This window comes from Lutra lutra, chromosome 7, assembly GCF_902655055.1.
Source record: "Lutra lutra chromosome 7, mLutLut1.2, whole genome shotgun sequence".
In the NCBI taxonomy this organism is placed as follows: Eukaryota; Metazoa; Chordata; class Mammalia; order Carnivora; family Mustelidae; genus Lutra; species Lutra lutra.
In genome coordinates, this window is record NC_062284.1 from 147,446,774 (window position 1) to 147,467,551 (window position 20,778).

At 42.2% G+C, this 20,778-nt stretch overlaps 2 gene segments (V, D, J or C); both read right to left on the reverse strand.

Moving 5' to 3' along the window:
* The window catches only part of LOC125104550 (immunoglobulin heavy variable 7-4-1-like), a 175,192-nt gene that overhangs the window by 57,441 nt on the left and 96,973 nt on the right, over nt 1-20,778 (reverse strand).
* On the reverse strand, nt 1,959-5,415 carry LOC125104233 (immunoglobulin heavy variable 3-21-like). The segment is given in 3 exon segments: nt 1,959-1,986; nt 4,898-5,196; nt 5,300-5,415. Coding segments are annotated over 3 exon segments (348 nt in total).

Sequence of the window (20,778 nt, forward strand, 5' to 3'; positions counted from 1 at the left end):
ACCTTCTATATAAAATCTAGCAATGTTGGGGTGGAGTCTTTTTGGTTTTCCACAGAAAGTATCATGTCATCTGCAATGAGAGAGAGTTTGACTTCTTGTATGCCAACTTGAATGCATTTTATTTCTTTTTATTGTCTGATTTCTGTGGCTAGGACTTCTAGTACTATGATGAACAATAGTGGTAAAAGTGGGCATCCCTGTTCTGTTCCTGACCTTAGGGCAAGCTCTCAGTTTTTCTACATTAAGAATGATATTTCCTGTAGCTATTTGTAGATGGTTTTTATTCTGTTGAGGTATGTTCTTTCTATCCCTATATTTGAAGAATTTTAATCAGGAAAGGATGATGTATTTTGTCAAATGCTTTCCCTATTGAATTGAGAGGGTTAAAAGGTTCTTCTCTCTCCTTTTGTTAAAGTGATCTCTTACGTTGATTTGCAAAGACTGAGCTACCCTTACACACCAGAAATAAACCCCACTTGGTCCTGGTGAAAAATCCTTTTAATGTACTATTGGATGGAGCACTGGATATGGTGCATAAACAATGAATCTTGGAACACAGAAAAAAATAAAATAAAATAAACGTATTAAAAAAAAGTAGTGACTCCCCCACAAAAAACACCCAAGAAATAAATGGCGAATTAAAAAATGAATGTACTGTTGCATCCTCTTGGTTAGTACCTTTGTGAGTATTTTGGCATTCATGTTCAGCATCCATTGGTCTGTAATTCTTTTTGTTGGGGCCATTATCTGGTCTTGAGATCAATGTAATGCTGGCATCACAGAAGGATTTCAGAAGTTTTCCTTCCATTTTTTGAAACAGTCTTTGTAGGATGGGTATGATTTCTTCCTTGAGTGTTTGGCAGAATTCCCCTGGAAGCCATCTGGCCCTGGACTCTTGTTTTTGATTGCTGCTTCAGTGTCCTCCTGGCTGAGTGTCTGTTCATATATTCTACTTCCTCCTGTTTCAGTATTGGTAGTTTATTAGTTTCCAAGAATGCATCCATTTCTTCCAGACTGCCTAATTTGTTGGCATATCATGATTCATAGTATGTTCTAACAATTGTCTGCATTTCCTTGGTAATCGTAGTGAACAAAACTAAGAGTAAACCCAGGGAATGGGAGGAGATATTTGAAATGACATTACAGATAAAGGGTTGGTATAGAAGATCTATAAAGAACTCTGCTGCTCAGAAGCTTTTGATCTTGATGGAGTCCCAGAAGTTCAACAACATATGGATGGGTCCTGTCGTTTTTTCCAATCTGCAACCCTGTGCCATTTTATGGGCGCATTTAGGCCATTCACGTTAGAGTGATTATTGAGAGATACGTTTTTATTGACATCATGTTACCTGTGAAGTCTTTGTTTCTATGGGTTGTCTCCATAAATTTCTGTTCAATGATATTCTTGGTGATATGGGATCGGGAGGGAGACAAACCATAAAGGACTTTTTTTTTTAATCATGTAATTTTAAAACAAATTTTATTTAGTTTTTAAATTGTGGTGTTCCAGAATTCATTGTTTATGCACCACACCCAGTGCTCCATGCAGTACATGCCCTCCTTAATACCCACCACCACACTCACCCACCCTCTCAGCCCCTCCCCTCCAAAACCCTCAGTTTGTTTCTCAGAGTCCAAAGACTCTCATGGTTTGTCTCCCCCTCCAATTTTCCCCAACTTACTTCTTCTCTCCATCTCCTGATGTTCTCCATGTAATTCCTTACGCTCTACTAAGGGAAACCATGTGATAATTGGGTCTCTCTGCTTGACTTACTTCACTCAGCATAATCTCCTCCACTCTTGTCCATGTTGATACAATAGTTGGGTATTCATCCTTTCTGATGGAGGCATAATACTCCATAGTGCATATGGACCACATCTTCCTTATCCATTCATCTGTGGAAGGTCATCTTGGTTCTTTCCACAGTTTGTTGACTGTGGCCATTGGTGCTATAAACACTGGGGTAGAGATAGCCCCTCTTTTCACTACATCTGTATCTTTGGGGTAAATACCCAGTAGTGCAATTCAGGGTCATAGGGAAGGTCAATTTTCAGTTTCTTAAGGAATCTCCACACCGTTTTCCAGAGTGGCTGCACCAACTTTCATTCCCACCAGAAGTGTAAGACGGTTCCCCTTTCTCCATATCCTCTCCAACACACGTTGTTTCCTTTTTTGTTAATTTCTGACATTCTAACTGGTGACTGGTGGTATCTCAATGTGGTTTTGATTTGAGTCTTCCTGATGGCTAGTGATGATGAACATTTTTTCATGTGTCTGTGAGCCATTTGTATGTCTTCATTGAAGAAGTGTCTGTTCATGTCTTCTGCCCATTTTTTGACATGATTATCTGTTTTGTGTGTTTTGAGTTTGAGGAGTTCTTTACAGATCTTGGATATCAGCACTTTGTCTGTACCATCATTTGCACATATCGTCTTGTGTTCTGTGGGTTGTCTCTTTGTTTTGTTGACTGTTTCCTTTGCTGTGCAGAAGCTTGTGATCTTGATGAAGTCCCAAAAGTTCATTTTTGCTTATTTTTCCTTTGCTTTGGAGACATGTCCTTTTTTTTTAAGATTTAGTTTTTATTTATTTGACAGACAGAAATCACAAGCAGGCAGAGAGAGAGAGAGGAGGAAGCAGGCTCCCCGCTGAGCAGAGAGCCCAATGCGGGGCTCGATCCGAAGACCTGGGGACCATGACCTGAATCAAAGGCAGAGGACTTAACCTACTGAGTCACCCAGATGCCTCTGGTGACATGTCTTCAAAGAAGTTGTTGTGACTGATGTCAAAGAAATTACTGCCTATGTTCTCCTCTAGAATTTTGGTAGAGTCCTGCCTCATGTTGAGGTCTTTTATCCATTTCGAGTTTATGTATATGGTGTAAGAGAATGGTTAAGTTTTATTCTTCTACACATGGCAGTTCAATTTTCCTGACACCATTTATTGAAGAGACTGTCTTTTTTCCACTGGTTATTTTTTTACTGCTTTGTCGAAGATTATTTGACCATTGAGTTGCCGGTCCATATCTGGGCTCTCTGCTCTGTTCCACTGGTATGTGTGTCTGTGTTTGTGCCAGTACCATGAGGCCTTTGTGACAACAGCTTTGTAGTAAAGCTTGAAATCAGGCAACGTGATGCCCCCAGCATTGTTTTTCTTTTTCAACATTTCCTGAGCAATTCAGGGTATTTTCTGGTTCCATACAAATTTTAGGATTGTTTGTTCCAGCACAGAATGATGAAAAACATTCCATGCCCATGGATTGGAAGAATAAACATTGTTAAAATATCTATACTTCCCAGAGCAATCTATACTTTCAGTGCCATCTTGATCAAAATTCCACTGGCATTTTTCAAAACAAGGACTTTGAATGACACACTAGATTAGACTGATTTCTTGTTTTATGTTTTGAAATTTTTTATTTAAATTCAGTTCAGTTAACACACAGTGCATCACTGGTTTCAGAGTTAGAATTTATTGATTCGTCAGTTGCATGTGACACTGAGTCCTCATTCCATCAAGTGCCCTCCTTAATGTCCATCAGCCAGTTACCACCCTCCCCCCAGCCACTCCTAGTTTAAGACAGAATTTTAAGTATAATTTCAGGATTTGGATTGGGGAATGTTCCTCTTAGAATTCTAGCTTTATTTATTTATTTATACTCACAACATATCTGCTTAAATTCCTTTTTAAATTGTGTTCAGCTATCCACCCTATATATATCATTCGTTTTTGATGTAATGTTCAACCATTCATTATTTGTGTGTAACTCCCACTGCTCCTCCCAGCATGTTCCCTCCTTATCGCCCGTCCCCATGTTACCCCATCCCCTGACCCCCACCCCTCCAAAACCCTGTTTGTTCCCCAGAGAAACATTTTGATTTCTGATTTTATTTACTTGGGGCTTTCTTTTTTCTTTTTGATAAATCTAGGCAGAGGTTTCTCAATTTCATTTTATTTTTTTTCCAACGAACCAGATGTTGTTGTTTTTTGTTTTTAATCTGTTCTGTTGTTTTTTGGTTTATATCATTTATTTCTCCTCTAGTCTAGAATTTCCTTCCTTCTGCTGTATTTAGGGTTCAGTCATTGCACTTTCTCTAGCTCCTTCAGGTGTAATGTTAGGTGGTGTCTTTTAGATTTTTCTTGCTTCTTGTGGTCTTCTTGTGTGCTGTGTATTTCTGTATTAGGACTGACCACCCATGCTAATTAGGTGAAAGTGATGAAGGTTTTATACGTGTGTGTGTGTGTGTGTGTGTGTGTGTGTGAGTATGTGTAATGTCCAGGCTCCACATCCACACAACACCTTGTGGGGTTTCCACTGCTTTCCAATATTGTCAGTAACATTGATGCTCTGAGCTCTGTTTAAGACAGTGACACTCCACCCCAAAGACCCTTCCTTCTTTTACTTTGGATTGTTGATGCCTCTGTGGCCTCATGTCTAGCATGCACTTTATGCATCTTTTATCAAGTTTGTACATTGAGCTGAGGGGACCTGTGATGCATATTGAGTGCTTCTGGGATTCCTGTGAAGGCTCAGTTGATGAGCATCAGGATATTTGTGATTCATTGGTATTTAAGGACAGGAATAAACAATGTGAGTGGTTCTGTATTTTGTGCATTTTAGTATAATTTTTTTCCGAATAGAACAAATTTTCAAAGTCAGACAGTGAAAAGGTAAGCACAGAATCATGTGCGTAGAGAGGGCCCTGAGGGAAAGTGTTCTCTGGAGAGGAATCCCTGGATCCTGACAGGAAACCCGCCCATAACCTCCATTGGCATCTGCTCCTGGGCTTAAAGACAGACCTGAGGAGTAGCGTGCACCCCCTAGTGGTCCAGATACTGCCTCCCACAGTGAGGTTTGTGTCTGGGCTCACACTGAAGGCCCCTCACTGTGTCCTTCACACAGTAATACACGGCTGTGTCCTCGGCTCTCAGGCTGTTCATCTGCAGATACAGCGTGTTCTTGCCATTGTCTCTGGAGATGGTGAATCGGCCTTTCACAGAGTCTGCATAGTATGTGTAAGTACTACTACTGCCAATACTTGCGACCCACTGCAGCCCCTTCCCCGCAGCCTGGCGGACCCAGCTCATGCCATAGCTACTGAAGGTGAATCCAGAGGCTGCACAAGAGAGTCTCAGGGACCCTCCAGGCTTCACAAGGTCTCTCCCAGACTCCACCAGCTGCACCTCACTCTGGACACCTGCAGACACAAGACATCCTAGTCAGGAAACTGTCACACATCCATGGTTTCTTTCACTCTTATCCACTCACGTCCTCAACATCTCTTGTTTACCATGAATTACCTTTTAAAAGAGCAACAAGGAAAACCCAGCCAAGCACAAATTCCATGGTGAGTTGTCTGTATTCTGTCCTGATCACTGAATGAACACCTGAGTATCCCGAGCCTGGGACTCCACTCCCAGCTGCAGGGTCGTGGCTGTGCTGGTTAAATCAGCAGAGGGAAGGCCCTATTTGCATGTCCTCTGGCTATATATTCAGCTTGGGGATCTATTCTGACAGAGATGCAGTGACTCAAGCAGTTGTGAATGCCTTTGATTTAGTGCTAATGACTATTTTGAAAAAAAAAAAAAAAGTTTTTTATTACATAACCTTCCAGTGGGTATGCTTGGGTTTGTAAGGTGTCCATGAGCACATGTGGGGTGAGATTGGCCCCAGGATCTAGGTCAGTGCTTCCCCCACAGGAGCTTCTGCCCCCCACCCTGAACCTTCTGTAGGACAGAGTGTCAGGCTATGAGGAATGTGGAACCCCTCCTGTAATGGGGATGGATTTATTTTGCTTATTTTATACTTTACCTTAAATACAGAGAAAATCAGTATCGTGTAGGTGTATTTTCATGTTTTTAACATTCACTCTCTCTGCGTCCCTCCAGAATCACCTTCGTTATTACCTATAATAAGTTTGGTGTGTATATGCGACACAAGATGAACGGCCCACATACGGAGTGTGTGATATGATAAACACAGGTGTCACAATCAACATTATTGACAGTGAGTGCATCAATTCTCCCTGAAATTTCCAGCATTTCCCCCTGGAATTCCTCCTTCCCTTTCCCTGGTTCACGGTGTCCCCACATAACTATTGTTCTTTCTCAAGTCACTTTATACTAGCTTTAATTCTGTAGGATTCATAAATGGGACATTGTACTCTACGTACTTTCTCTGTAGGGCTTCTGTGCCTCAGGATCAGTCCTTGTGGATACAGTCCTGTTGCTGTCTGTATCAGGAATCACTGTTTTTTTTTTTTTTTCAGTGTAACAGAATTCATTGTTTTTGCACTGCACCCAGTACTCCATGCAAACCATGCCCTCTCTAATACCCACCACCTGGTTCCCCCAACCTCCTACCCCCCGCCCCTTCAAAACCCTCAGATTGTTTTTCAGAGTCCACAGTCTCTCATGGTTCACCTCCCCTTCCAGTTTCCCTCAACTCCCTTCTCCTAACTCCCCATGTCCTCCATGCTATTTGTTATGCTCCACAAATAAGTGAAACCATATGATAATTGACTCTCTCTGCTTGACTTATTTCACTCAGCATCATCTCTTCCAGTCCCGTCCATGTTGCTACAAAAGTTGGGTTTCATCCTTTCTGATGGAGGCATCATACTCCATAGTGTATATGAACCACGTCTTCCTTATCCATTCGTCCGTTGAAGGGCATCTTGGTTCTTTCCACAGTTTGGCGACCATGGCCATTGCTGCTATAAACATTGGGGTACAGGTGGCCCTTCTTTTCACTATATCTGTATCTTTGGGGTAAATACCCAGTAGTGCAATGGCAGGGTCATAGGGAAGCTCTATTTTTAATTTCTTGAGGAATCTCCATACTGTTCTCCAAAGTGACTGCACCAACTTGCATTCCCACCAACAGTGTAAGAGGGTTCCCCTTTCTCCACATCCTCTCCAACACATGTTGTTTCCTGTCTTGCTAATTTTGGCCATTCTAACTGGTGTAAGGTGGTATCTCAATGTGGTTTTAAAATGAATTTAATTGTAGTTGGAAGCAGAAGCTGGAGGAAGATCTGAAAGAGCAGAAAGAAGCCACTTGCTTCAAGCCTCATCCACACACCCTCTTGACCTAGGAGGACTTTGTTCCAAAAAAGAGAAGAACTCCCTTGTTGTTCAGAAACCATTTCTGCTGGCTGTGGAGAAGAGAACAAAAGGCAGCAAGAGGTGGACCAGAGAATGTTGAGTTAGAAGCTCAGAAAGACCTGTCCATGGAAGATGCAACGCACCAGGAGGAAAAACAGCATGGGAGGAGCTGTCTTGCTGCAGAAGAAACCTGTGCACAAACAAATCCAACACTCGGGCACCAGCCTGTGGATACTATGACAAGTGGCCAGCCTCTGACTATGCCTGTAACTCCCACATTCTCCACTCAGTTCCAGTGCTAACCTCAGCTGTGAGCTGCAGTCACCACCTGGGAACAGCAGCTGCTCTTTGTCTCAAACCAGCAGCCTTCTTTCCTTGTCACCAGTGCACGGAGCGGATCCATTTCTGCAGCCACACCTGCCTACACCCCCACAGAGTGTACCTGACACGTGTGGAATCTTCTTTTGTTGAGAATAGTTTCCCTGCATTACTAGGCTCATTAGGAGGCTCGACACATGTGTGTCTCCTACTGACTCCAAGAACTTACTTCCTTTGAGCCATTGTAGACCTTGACTGTGGGTATTAACTGTGACTAGAATGTAGTCTCTGTCAAAACAGTGCAAATTTATTGCTACTCTGCCACCCTCCTGGTTTTCTATTTTAATCGGAAAATAAGAACCTTTATGTTTTCCTGAAAACATCATCCCTGTTTCAGATTCTGTCCGTTTCTTTGTACAAAGTGCATTTAGAACAAAGGAGTGGAACTCCAATGGGAATTCCTCGAACTTGACAACCAGGAAAAAGACTGTGTTACCCCACATGGAGCCTCCCAGCAGCCATGTCATGCTTTGGAACAGAGCTGGTGTGAAACCACATTCTTCCTTGTAAGTGCTGACAATAATAGGGAACACTGTGCTCTACACACATGCATCAGTCCTCCCATAAACTGGAGTGGAAGCCAGATAAATATCTGCCTTCTCTGATTTTGTCGCCCAGTGTATTTAACTCTCTTAAGCCCCTTTATTAGTCACCTTCTTAGGGGGAAATGAGTAGTTTGAGAGGAAGTGTGTCCATGAACGTTGGAAAGCACAGGTTTTGTCCTTAGAGGAATGTGTGCTATAAGGGTTTCCTGTCCTTCCCCATTTTGTTAACTTCCTCCCAGGATCCACTTGGGAAGGCAACCATGTGTGCTGGGCCTTCACACAGTCTGTGCCTTCTTCCCTCCTTGTGCTTTTTCTCACATGCTAGACATCCTCCTAAGCCTTGGTTCAGCTCAGGTAAAAACTTCCTCAGAAGTCCTTCCTTGACCACATGGCCTCTTCAGGTAAGATGATCACTTACTTCTACGTGGCTCCCAATGTTCCCTGTGTGCATCTCCCTCAGAACACGTATACCACCATGGTACTTGTTCACAAGCAGTGGAAACAGAGATGCCTACAATTTTCTTAGACCTCGAAGACAAGAATTATCTTCGCCACCTCTGCACTGTGGGTCACTGGTGCAGAATTCATTCAGCCCATGTGGAATAATGGTTTTCCTGCAGACTGGCTGTTGCTTATGAACTCTACTCTTTACATGTACTTGCTCTTGTGTGTGGGGACAGAACAGCATCCATATTCTTCCCAGGCCAGTTCTAGGCACCAAGTAAGGTAGTCAACCTATCGGACATCCTTTCCACTAGTTCATGCAGTGAACGTTATGAAGAGGCCATTGTAGTCTCAGTGATGATGACAAAAAAAAAAAAAAAAAAAAAAAAAAAAAAACAACAACAACAAAAAAAAAAACAAATGATTTCCAGACCCCAACCATTCTGAAGACCCACAAATGGAGACAAAATGCAGATCCCTTATTCTTTACTCAGAAGTCTAGTGTAAAGTTCTATAACTGTTTGTGTAGTTCATTAACTAATATTTATTTGGTTCTAACTGCACAAAGTGTAGCCCTGCCTCGTCTCTGTGATTACAGCAATGAACAGAAATAGAAGAACTTGCCTTCATGGGCCTTACCTTTGAGGAGGGAAGACAGACCATAAACCAGCAGCAATCCTCTCTTTCTCCATATGGTAAAGGATTCTCTGACTGACTCTGGTGCGGAGAGTAGTTAGGAGTGAGACAGGGACATGGGAACTTGGAATCTGCAAGGTGAGGAGATTCTTGCTGGACTCCAAGTGAAAACTTATAGGAGCTCAGTCCAGCGTGGCAGCAGCAAAGGGGTGAGAAATGGTTGGATTCTGAGTGCGTCTTGAACTTATCACTGGCAAGACTTGCTAACTAATTGGCCATGGACTGAGAGAAAGAGGCAGTTAACGAGAGCACCCAGCTATCAGCCCCAGAGTTTTGGTCTCCATCCTTCATCCTGTGAGAAGGCCAGTTCCACCCCAGGCCTCGTATCTCTTGTGGATTCCTGGAGAGTTTGTTTACTGTGTCTCATTATCTCTGGCTTTGCTGTTTCTCTTTCTGTCCATGTTTTGGTCCTTTCTGTCTGTCTATCCTCTCTAGCATTCTCGTCCCCAACCTGAACCTTGTATTAACAGTTCTCTGATGCGTCACTATCATTCATGTATTTCCATCTGGCTTAATTTTTGCAACATAATTAGCCCACTTTTTATTTTGTTCCATTCAGGTAGGAGAATAAATGCAGCCCTTAGGTTGAGGTTTCTGGAAATAGAGTCTTTGAGAAGTACAGATGGGGAGGATACTTCTACCCCATTATCTCCATTCCAAACTACCCCTTCTAGACACAATAATGATAAGATGGTCATGTGTGACAGGGCAGAGGATTTACATTACTTCAGTGCAAATAGCTTAGAATTGAGACACGAGTATCCACTGCCTCCTGCTTCCCAGAGACCCTCTGCTTCTGAGTGACCATCTATGTCTCCTCATCATGGTCTGCCTAGAATTGGGTTCCCTCTCTCAGGACCACGTCGATTACCTTCATTTATGGTGCAGCCTCCCCTTCGTTCTGAAGCTCAAAATCTGCACTTTTATCTACCAGAGAATGTCAGAGTCTTCTCCTTTTAGGCCATATCCTAGAGGGAGCTTGTCCTGGCACACTCAGAGGTCATTCTGAAATTTTCCTGAGCAATGAACACATCCTCTGATAGGAACTTACTGACTCTTCCTGAGAAATACGTCTGTCACTCTAGCTTATCCATTTTGCAAAGCTCCTAGCTCATGCACGTATGTAGATTGTTAGAATTCCCACAATTTCTTGAAGGACCCTCTGTTGTTGCCAACTTGGCTGCTGTTTTGTTCTATCCAGAGGTTCTCCACAGTGTGTCCCTGCAAAGTGGAGTTTTGCTTGATAAACAGGTCTCCACTGGGGTTGCTCCAGTATTTAATGGAGAGGAGACCTGGACACCTCATTGGAACACAAGATAAGATGTGACTGATTAACGTGAGACAGGAAAAGTACGGTGGGAGTGTAGAGATTCCTGTTGGAGGTGAGATTTCAGTTCGTTAGGATGTTTCTTTCTTATTTAAGTAAAAACTACCAAGATACAATGTGTTTGAAACAATTAAACATGTGTTTGTTTGTTTGTTTTTTAAATATTTTATTTATTTGACAGAGAGAGATCACAAGTAGGCAGAGAGGCAGGCAGAGAGAGAGGAGGAAGCAGGCTCCCCACCAATCAGAGAGCCCGATGTGGGGCTTGATCCCAGGACCCTGAGATCATGACCTGAGCCGAAGACAGAGGCCCAACCCACTGAGCCACCCAGGCGCCCAGAATCACTGGTTTTAATGATTAGCACCTGTCCAAAGAATGGACATAACAGGATTTTATTTTTTTAAGAAGTTGTTTGGGGATAGGGGGACACAAGATGGTGGGGAAGTAGGAGGAGGCGCCATTTCAACCTATACCCTAAAGTGAGCTGATTACCTACCAAAGAACTCCAATCACCCCTGAAATCAGCCTGAGATCAGAATTATACATGTCTGGATCTCTACAAGGGCAGAATACACCAGTGAGCAGGTAAAGTGGAGTGAGAACATCGGACTGATATCAGAAGATAAACAAAAGGGTGAGGGAGCCACCAGAGGCGACCAATTGGAAAGTAATACCCCTAATAGGAGAGTGCCCTGCACCTGGGGACCAGCATTAACTTTGAGACTGGTTGAAATCACTCAGAAAGACCAAAGGATCGTGGTGTGTGTGTGGGGGGGGATTGTCTAAATCCGGACAACTAGGGACAGGGGCTTAAGTCCCCGACCCAGGACAGCCTCCCCTGGCACTGATCCAGAGAGAGTGCAGCGGAGAATCCAGGTCTTGGTTCCTGAGCCACCAGCACGCCTGAGAACACGTGGGGTCTGGCTCCCGTGAGGGGCTGGGAGCCTTGCCAGATGGTAGAACACCAAGCCCTGCTACAGAGCCTGAGACGCGCGTGCGCCCCTCACTCTCCCCTGAGAGAGTTGCACGAAGGCCCAGCCTGTTGCTCTCAGACCCGTGCCCTGATATCAGAGCCTGAGATGCACGCGCCCACGACCTACAGCCTCCCCTGAGAGAGGTGCGCCCAAGCCCTGCACTCTTCGACCCAGAAAGAGCAGGCACTCCCAGCCTGGGCAAGTGGGAAATCTCACCGTTCAATCGCTGCTTGGAACCTCTCTGGCAGTCTGGAGCTGCCCAGACAGCCGCCACTGCCGTGGTTTTGGGTGCAAGCAGAAGAACCTGCATCCCCAGGGACCGCGACTAGGAACGTGCTCTGCCAGCCGCCAAGGGGGGATTTATATGGGCTCTGCAGCTCCCACAGGGCACCAGACTGAAGCTTCTCTCTGAGAGGGAGGTCAGGGTGCAATTTGCTTTCCCCTAAACCTACAAAAACCATCAAAAGCGGTCAAGGCAAGAGAGAAAAAAAAAAATAAGTGAACAAACATAAAAACTTCCAGAGAACAAAAGCCTGAAAAAACCGGTTTCCTCAGAGCCCACCCCCTTGAGGCAGTTGGGGGACTTAACTCAGGGAACATCATTGACTGAAAACCCACGTGGCAGGCCCCTCCCCAAGAAAACCAACCAGGAAAGATAAAGAAAAAAAAGACTACAAGAGAAAAACAACCACTACTTCATAGATACAACTTTTATTTTTAACTCGTTCCCAATTTCTGGTTCATTTTTAAAATATAGATAATTTTCCCGGCGAGCAGCAGAGCAACGGAGCAAAATCAGGACTTTTAAAAGTCTGTTCCGCTGAGGGACATCGCTCCAGAGGCTTAACTGGGGTGAAGCCCAGGCGGGGTAAGCGAGGCCTCAGGTCCCGCAGGGTCGCAGAAGGATCGGGGGTGTCTCAGTGTCGCAGAGCTTACCGGTATTCGAACGGGGAAGCCGGCTGAAGAGACAGAGCCGAGGAGTGACTCTCAGCTCAGGGTTGCCTTGAACCGGTCGCAGGCTCGGTCAGCTCGGAGCGCGGCCAGAGGCCAGGGTGACGGGAGTCATTCGGTGCTGTTCTCTGAGGGCGCACTGAGGAGTGGGGCCCCGGGCTCTCGGCTCCTCCGGGCCGGAGACCGGGAGGCCGCCATCTTTATTCCCGTCCTCCGGACTCTACGGAAAGCGCTCAGGGAACAAAAGCTCCCGAAAGCAAACCCGAGCGGATGACTCAGCGCGGCCCCGGGTAAGGGCGGTGCAACTCCGCCTGGGGCAAAGACGCTTGAGAATCACTACAACGGGCCCCTCCCCCAGAAGATCTACGGGAAACCCAGCCAGGACCAAGTTCACCTACCAAGGAGAACGGCGGAATTACAGAGGAGAAATAAGCAAAGCACGGAACTCATGGCTTTCTCCCCATGATTTTTTAGCCTTGCAGTTAATTTAATTTTTTTTTCTTTTTCAATTTTTTTTTCTTTTTCTCTTCTTCCGCTAAATTTTTTTTTAACTTTTACCGTTTTCTTTTTTTAACGTTTTTTAAATAGTTTATCTAATATATATATATTTTTTCCTCTTTTTATATTTTTTCTTTATCGGCTTTCTTTTTTTTAATAGCTTTTTTTTTTTCTTTCTTTCTGAACCCCTTTTTATCCCCTTTTTCCCCCCTCACAATTCAGGATCTCTTCTGATTTGGCTAAAGCATATTTTCCTGGGGTTGTTGCCACCCTTTTAGTATTTTACTTGCTCCTTCATATACTCTTATCTGGACAAAATGACAAGGCGGAAAAATTCACAACAAAAAAAAGAACAAGAGGCAATACCAAAGGCTAGGGACCTAATCAATACAGACATTGGTAATATGTCAGATATAGAGTTCAGAATGATGATTCTCAAGGTTCTAGCCGGGCTTGAAAAAGGCATGGAAGATATTAAAGCAACCCTCTCGGGAGATATAAAAGCCCTTTCTGGAGAAATAAAAGAACTAAAATCTAACCAAGTTGAAATCAAAAAAGCTATTAATGAGGTGCAATCAAAAATGGAGGCTCTCACTGCTAGGATAAATGAGGCAGAAGAAAGAATTAGCGATATAGAAGACCAAATGACAGAGAATAAAGAAGCTGAGCAAAAGAGGGACAAACAGCTACTGGACCACGAGGGGAGAATTCGAGAGATAAGTGACACCATAAGACGAAACAACATTAGAATAATTGGGATTCCAGAAGAAGAGGAAACAGAGAGGGGAGCAGAAGGTATATTGGAGAGAATTATTGGAGAGAATTTCCCCAATATGGCAAAGGGAACAAGCATCAAAATCCAGGAGGTTCAGAGAACCCCCCTCAAAATCAATAAGAATAGGTCTACACCACGTCACCTAATAGTAAAATTGACAAGTCTTAGTGACAAAGAAAAGATCCTGAAAGCAGCCCGGGAAAAGAAGTCTGTAACGTACAATGGTAAAAATATTAGATTGGCAGCAGACTTATCCACAGAGACCTGGCAGGCCAGAAAGAGCTGGCATGATATATTCAGAGTACTAAATGAGAAAAACATGCAGCCAAGAATACTATATCCAGCTAGGCTATCATTGAAAATAGACGGAGAGATTAAAAGCTTCCAGGACAAACAAAAACTGAAAGAATTTGCAAATACCAAACCAGCTCTACAGGAAATATTGAAAGGGGTCCTCTAAGCAAAGAGAGACCCTCAAAGTAGTAGATCAGAAAGAAACAGAGACAATATACAATAACAGTCACCTTACAGGCAATACAATGGCACTAAATTCATATCTCTCAATACTTACCCTGAATGTTAATGGGCTAAATGCCCCAATCAAAAGACACAGGGTATCAGAATGGATTAAAAAAACAAAAACCATCTATATGTTGCCTACAAGAAACTCATCTTACACCCGAAGACACCTCCAGGTTTAAAGTGAGGGGGTGGAAAAGAATTTACCATGCTAATGGACATCAGAAGAAAGCAGGAGTGGCAATCCTTATATCAGATCAATTAGATTTTAAGCCAAAGACTATAATAAGAGATGAGGAAGGACACTATATCATACTCAAAGGAACTGTCCAACAAGAAGATCTAACAATTTTAAATATCTATGCCCCTAACGTGGGAGCAGCCAACTATATAAACCAATTAATAACAAAATCAAAGAAACACATCGACAAGAATACAATAATAGTAGGGGATTTTAACACTCCCCTCACTGAAATGGACAGATCATCCAAGCAAAAGATCAACAAGGAAATCAAGGCCTTAAATGACACACTGGACCAGATGGACATCACAGATATATTCAGAACATTTCATCCCAAAGCAACAGAATACACATTCTTCTCTAGTGCACATGGAACATTCTCCAGAATAGATCACATTCTTGGTCCTAAATCAAGTCTCAACCGGTATCAAAAGATTGGAATCATTCCCTGCATATTTTCAGACCACAATGCTCTAAAGCTAGAACTCAATAACAAGAGGAAATTTGGAAAGAACCCAAATACATGGAGACTAAACAGCATCCTTCTAAAGAATGAATGGGTCAACCAGGAAATCAAAGAAGAATTGAAAAAATTTATGGAAACAAATGATAATGAAAACACAACAGTTCAGAATCTGTGGGACACAACAAAGGCAGTCCTGAGAGGAAAATATATAGCGGTACAAGCCTTTCTCAAGAAACAAGAAAGGTCTCAGGTACACAACCTAACCCTACACCTAAAGGAGCTGGAGAAAGAACAAGAAAGAAACCCTAAACCCAGCAGGAGAAGAGAAATCATAAAGATCAGAGCAGAAATCAATGAAATAGAAACCAAAAAAACAATAGAACAAATCAACGAAACTAGGAGCTGGTTCTTTGAAAGAATTAATAAGATTGATAAACCCCTGGCCAGACTTATCAAAAAGAAAAGAGAGAGGACCCAAATAAATAAAATCATGAATGAAAGAGGAGAGATCACAACGAACACCAAAGAAATACAGACAATTATAAGAACATACTATGAGCAACTCTACGCCAACAAATTTGACAATCTGGAAGAAATGGATGCATTCCTAGAGACATATAAACTACCACAACTGAACCAGGAAGAAATAGAAAGCCTGAACAGACCCATAACCAGTAAGGAGATTGAAACAGTCATCAAAAATCTCCAAACAAACAAAAGCCCAGGGCCAGACGGCTTCCCGGGGGAATTCTACCAAACATTTAAAGAAGAACTAATTCCTATTCTCCTGAAACTGTTCCAAAAAATAGCAATAGAAGGAAAACTTCCAAACTCATTTTATGAGGCCAGTATCACCTTGATCCCAAAACCAGACAAGGATCCCAACAAAAAAGAGAACTACAGACCAATATCCTTGATGAACACAGATGCAAAAATTCTTGCCAAAATACTAGCCAATAGGATTCAACAGTACATTAAAAGGATTATTCACCACGACCAAGTGGGATTTATTCCAGGGCTGCAAGGCTGGTTCAACATCCGCAAATCAATCAATGTGATACAACACATTAATAAAAGAAAGAACAAGAACCATATGATACTCTCCATAGATGCTGAAAAAGCATTTGACAAAGTACAGCATCCCTTCCTGATCAAAACTCTTCAAAGTGTAGGGATAGATGGCACATACCTCAATATTATCAAAGCCATCTATGAAAAACCCACCGCAAATATCATTCTCAATGGAGAAAAACTGAAAGCTTTTCCGCTAAGGTCAGGAACACGGCAGGGATGTCCGTTATCACCACTGCTATTCAACATAGTACTAGAAGTCCTAGCCTCAGCAATCAGACAACAAAAGGAAATTAAAGGCATCCAAATCGGCAAAGAAGCAGTCAAACTATCACTCTTCGCAGATGATATGATACTCTATGTGGAAAACCCAAAAGACTCCACTCCAAAACTGCTAGAACTTGTACAGGAATTCAGTAAAGTGTCAGGATATAAAATCAATGCACAGAAATCAGTTGCATTTCTCTACACCAACAACAAGACAGAAGAAAGAGAAATTAAGGAGTCCATCCCATTTACAATTGCACCCAAAACTATAAGATACCTAGGAATAAACCTAACCAAAGAGACTAAGAATCTATACTCAGAAAACTATAAAGTACTCATGAAAGAAATTGAGGAAGACACAAAGAAATGGAAAAATGTTCCATGCTCCTGGATTGGAAGAATAAATATTGTGAAAATGTCTATGCTACCTAAAGCAATCTACACATTTAATGCAATTCCTATCAAAGTACCATCCATTTTTTTCAAAGAAATAGAACAAATAATCCTAAAATTTATATGGAACCAGAAAAGACCTCGAATAGCCAAAGGAATATTGAAAAAGAAAGCCAAAGTTGGTGGCATCACAATTCCGGACTTCAAGCTCTATTACAAAGCTGTCATCATCAAGACAGCATGGTACTGGCACAAAAACAGACACATAGATCAATGGAACAGAATAGAGAGCCCAGAAATGGACCCTCAACTCTATGGTCAACTCATCTTCGACAAAGCAGGAAAGAATGTCCAATGGAACAAAGACAGCCTCTTCAATAAATGGTGTTGGGAAAATTGGACAGCCACATGCAGAAAAATGAAATTGGATCATTTCCTTACACCACACACGAAAATAGACTCAAAATGGATGAAGGATCTCAACGTGAGAAAGGAATCCATCAAAATCCTCGAGGAGAACACAGGCAGCAACCTCTTCGACGTCAGCCGCAGCAACATCTTCCTAGGAACATCACCAAAGGCAAGGGAAGCAAGGGCAAAAATGAACTTTTGGGATTTTATCAAGATCAAAAGCTTTTGCACAGCAAAGGAAACAGTTAACAAAACCAAAAGACAACTGACAGAATGGGAGAAGATATTTGCAAATGACATATCAGATAAAGGGCTAGTGTCCAAAATCTATAAAGAACTTAGCAAACTCAACACCCAAAGAACAAATAATCCAATCAAGAAATGGGCAGAGGACATGAACAGACATTTCTGCAAAGAAGACATCCAGATGGCCAACAGACACATGAAAAAGTGCTCCGTATCACTCGGCATCAGGGAAATACAAATCAAAACCACCATGAGATATCACCTCACACCAGTCAGAATGGCTAAAATTAACAAGTCAGGAAATGACAGATGCTGGCGAGGATGCGGAGAAAGGGGAACCCTCCTACACTGTTGGTGGGAATGCAAGCTGGTGCAACCACTCTGGAAAACAGCATGGAGGTTCCTCAAAATGTTGAAAATAGAACTACCCTATGACCCTGCAATTGCACTGCTGGGTATTTACCCTAAAGATACAAACATAGTGATTCGAAGGGGCACATGCACCCGAATGTTTATAGCAGCAATGTCTACAATAGCCAAACTATGGAAAGAACCTAGATGTCCATCTACAGACGAATGGATAAAGAAGATGTGGTATATATACACAATGGAATACTATGCAGCCATCAAAAGAAATGAAATCTTGCCATTTGCGACGACGTGGATGGAACTAGAGGGTATCATGCTTAGCGAAATAAGTCAATCGGAGAAAGACAACTATCATATGATCTCCCTGATATGAGGGAGAGGAGATGCAACATGGGGGGTCGAGGGGGTAGGAGAAGAGTAAATGAAACAAGATGGGATTGGGAGGGAGACAAACCATAAGTGACTCTTAATCTCACAAAACAAACTGAGGGTTGATGGGGGGAGGGGGTTGGGAGAGGGGGTGGGGTTATGGATATCGGGGAGGGTATGTGCTATGGTGAGTGTTGTGAAGTGTGTAAACCTGGCGATTTGCAGACCTGTACCCCTGGGGATAAAAATATATGTTTATAAAGCTGCAAAAAAAAAAAAAAAAAAGAAAGAAAGGATGAATCCCCAAGTTTTGTAGCAACATGGATGGGACTGGAAGAGATTATGCTGAGTGAAATAAGTCAAGCAGAGAGAGTCAATTATCATATGGTTTCACTTATTTGTGGAGCATAACAAATAGCATGGAGGACAAAGGGAGATGGAGAGGAGAAGGGAGTTGAGGGAAATTGGAAGGGGAGGTGAACCATGAGAGACTATGGACTCTGAAAAACGATCTGAGAATTTTGAAGGGGTGGGGGGTGGGAGGTTGGGGGGCACCAGGTGGTGGGTATTGTAGAGGGCACGGATTGCATGGAGCACTGGGTGTGGTGCAAAAATAATGAATACTGTTATGCTGAAAAAAAATAAAAAATTTAATAAAATTCTTTAAAAAAAAAAAAAAATAAAATAAAATAAAATATAGATAATTTTTTAACCTATTTACCATCACAGTGAGATGTCCAGTACATCAAATTCCATAATAACCTTCTAACCTGAACTTTTTGATACATACACCTGTGTTTTTCTTTTGCATTTCTATTTTTTGAGTTTTTTAAAATTTTCGTTTAGTTTAGTCTAGTTTATTCCTTTTTTATTTTTATTTTCTAATATTCATAAAGAGTTAAACTTCAAGGTAATCCCCTTTTCCCAATCAATACTACCCCTATAGGTAAACCAATTTTTAATCCGCCTTTATCTTAAGAAAGTTGAATCCTTTAACAAAGATATCAAGATACATCCAGGAAGAATCAAAACAACCTTCCTCACCCACACTGAGAATTTATAACCACTCTCCGATCTTTTTCTTTCACCAGTGTTTCTGTGTTTTTGTGTTTGTCCTGATATATAAAATCTTATACTTGCAGTTCTTTTTGACGAGGTTGTTCCTTTATTTGCTTATATAGATATTTTTTCTTGTCATATACTTTTATCAGTCTTTTTATTTATCTGTTTTTGTTTGTATACTTCATAAATCTTACCTTGGGGCCCATTTCGGCTGAACCTTCTCATTTATCTTCCCTTTTTTTCCTGTCTCTCTCTCTCTTTTTTTTTTCTTTTTCTTTTCTTTATTCTCTCATTTGGTTGGGGAATCCTGATTGCTCAGAAGCATTCCAGGGTGCACCTTGACTGCACCACAGTTGATACATCCAGCTACATCCGTTCAGTCATCTCTCACCAAAATGACTAGGAGGAGGAATGCACAACAGAAGAAAAATACAGAGGATGGGCCTTTTGACTTTTTTTAAAAATTTTTTTATTATTTATTTATTTATTTATTTATTTAAATTTTATTTTTTATAAACATATAATATATTTTTATACCCAGGGGTACAGGTCTGTGAATCGCCAGGTTTACACACTTCACAGCACTCACCATAGCACATACCCTCCCCAGTGTCCATAATCCCACCCCCCTCCCAAACCCCCTCCCCCCATAAACCCTCAGTTTGTTTTGGGAGATTAAGAGTCACTTATGGTTTGTCTCCCTCCCAATTCCATCTTGTTTCATTTACTCTTCTCCTACCCCCTTAACCCCCCAGGTTGCATCTCCTCTCCCTCATATCAGGGAGATCATATGATAGTTGTCTTTCTCCGATTGACTTAGTTCGCTAAGCATGATACCCTCTAGTTCCATCCACGTCGTCGCAAATGGCAAGATTTCATTTCTTTTGATGGCTGCATAGTATTCCATTGTGTATATATACCACATCTTCTTTATCCATTCGTCTGTAGATGGACATCTAGGTTCTTTCCATAGTTTGGCTATTGTAGACATTGCTGCTATAAACATTCGGGTGCATGTGCCCCTTCGGATCACTACGTTTGTATCTTTAGGGTAAATACCCAGCAGTGCAATTGCTGGGTCACAGGGTAGTTCTATTTTCAACATTTTGAGGAACCTCCATGCTGTTTTCCAGAGTGGTTGCACCAGCTTGCATTCCCACCAACAGTGTAGGAGGGTTCCCCTTTCTCCGCATCCTCGCCAGCATCTGTCATTTCCTGACTTGTTCATTTTAGCCATTCTGACTGGTGTGAGGTGATATCTCATGGTGGTTTTGATTTGTATTTCCCTGATGCCGAGTGATGTGGAGCACTTTTTCATGTGTCTGTTGGCCATCTGGATGTCTTCTTTGAGAAATGTCTGTTCATGTCCTCTGCCCATTTCTTGATTGGATTATTTGTTCTTTGGGTGTTGAGTTTGCTAAGTTCTTTATAGATTTTGGACACTAGCCCTTTATCTGATGTGTCATTTGCAAATATCTTCTCCCATTCTGTCAGTTCTCTTTTGGTTTTGTTCACTGTTTCCTTTGCTGTGCAAAAGCTTTTGATCTTGATAAAATCCCAATAGTTCATTTTTGCCCTTGCTTTCCTTGCTTTTGGCAATGTTCCTAGGAAGATGTTGCTGCGGCTGAGGTCTAAGAGGTTGTTGTCTGTGTCTCCTCAAGGATTTTGAT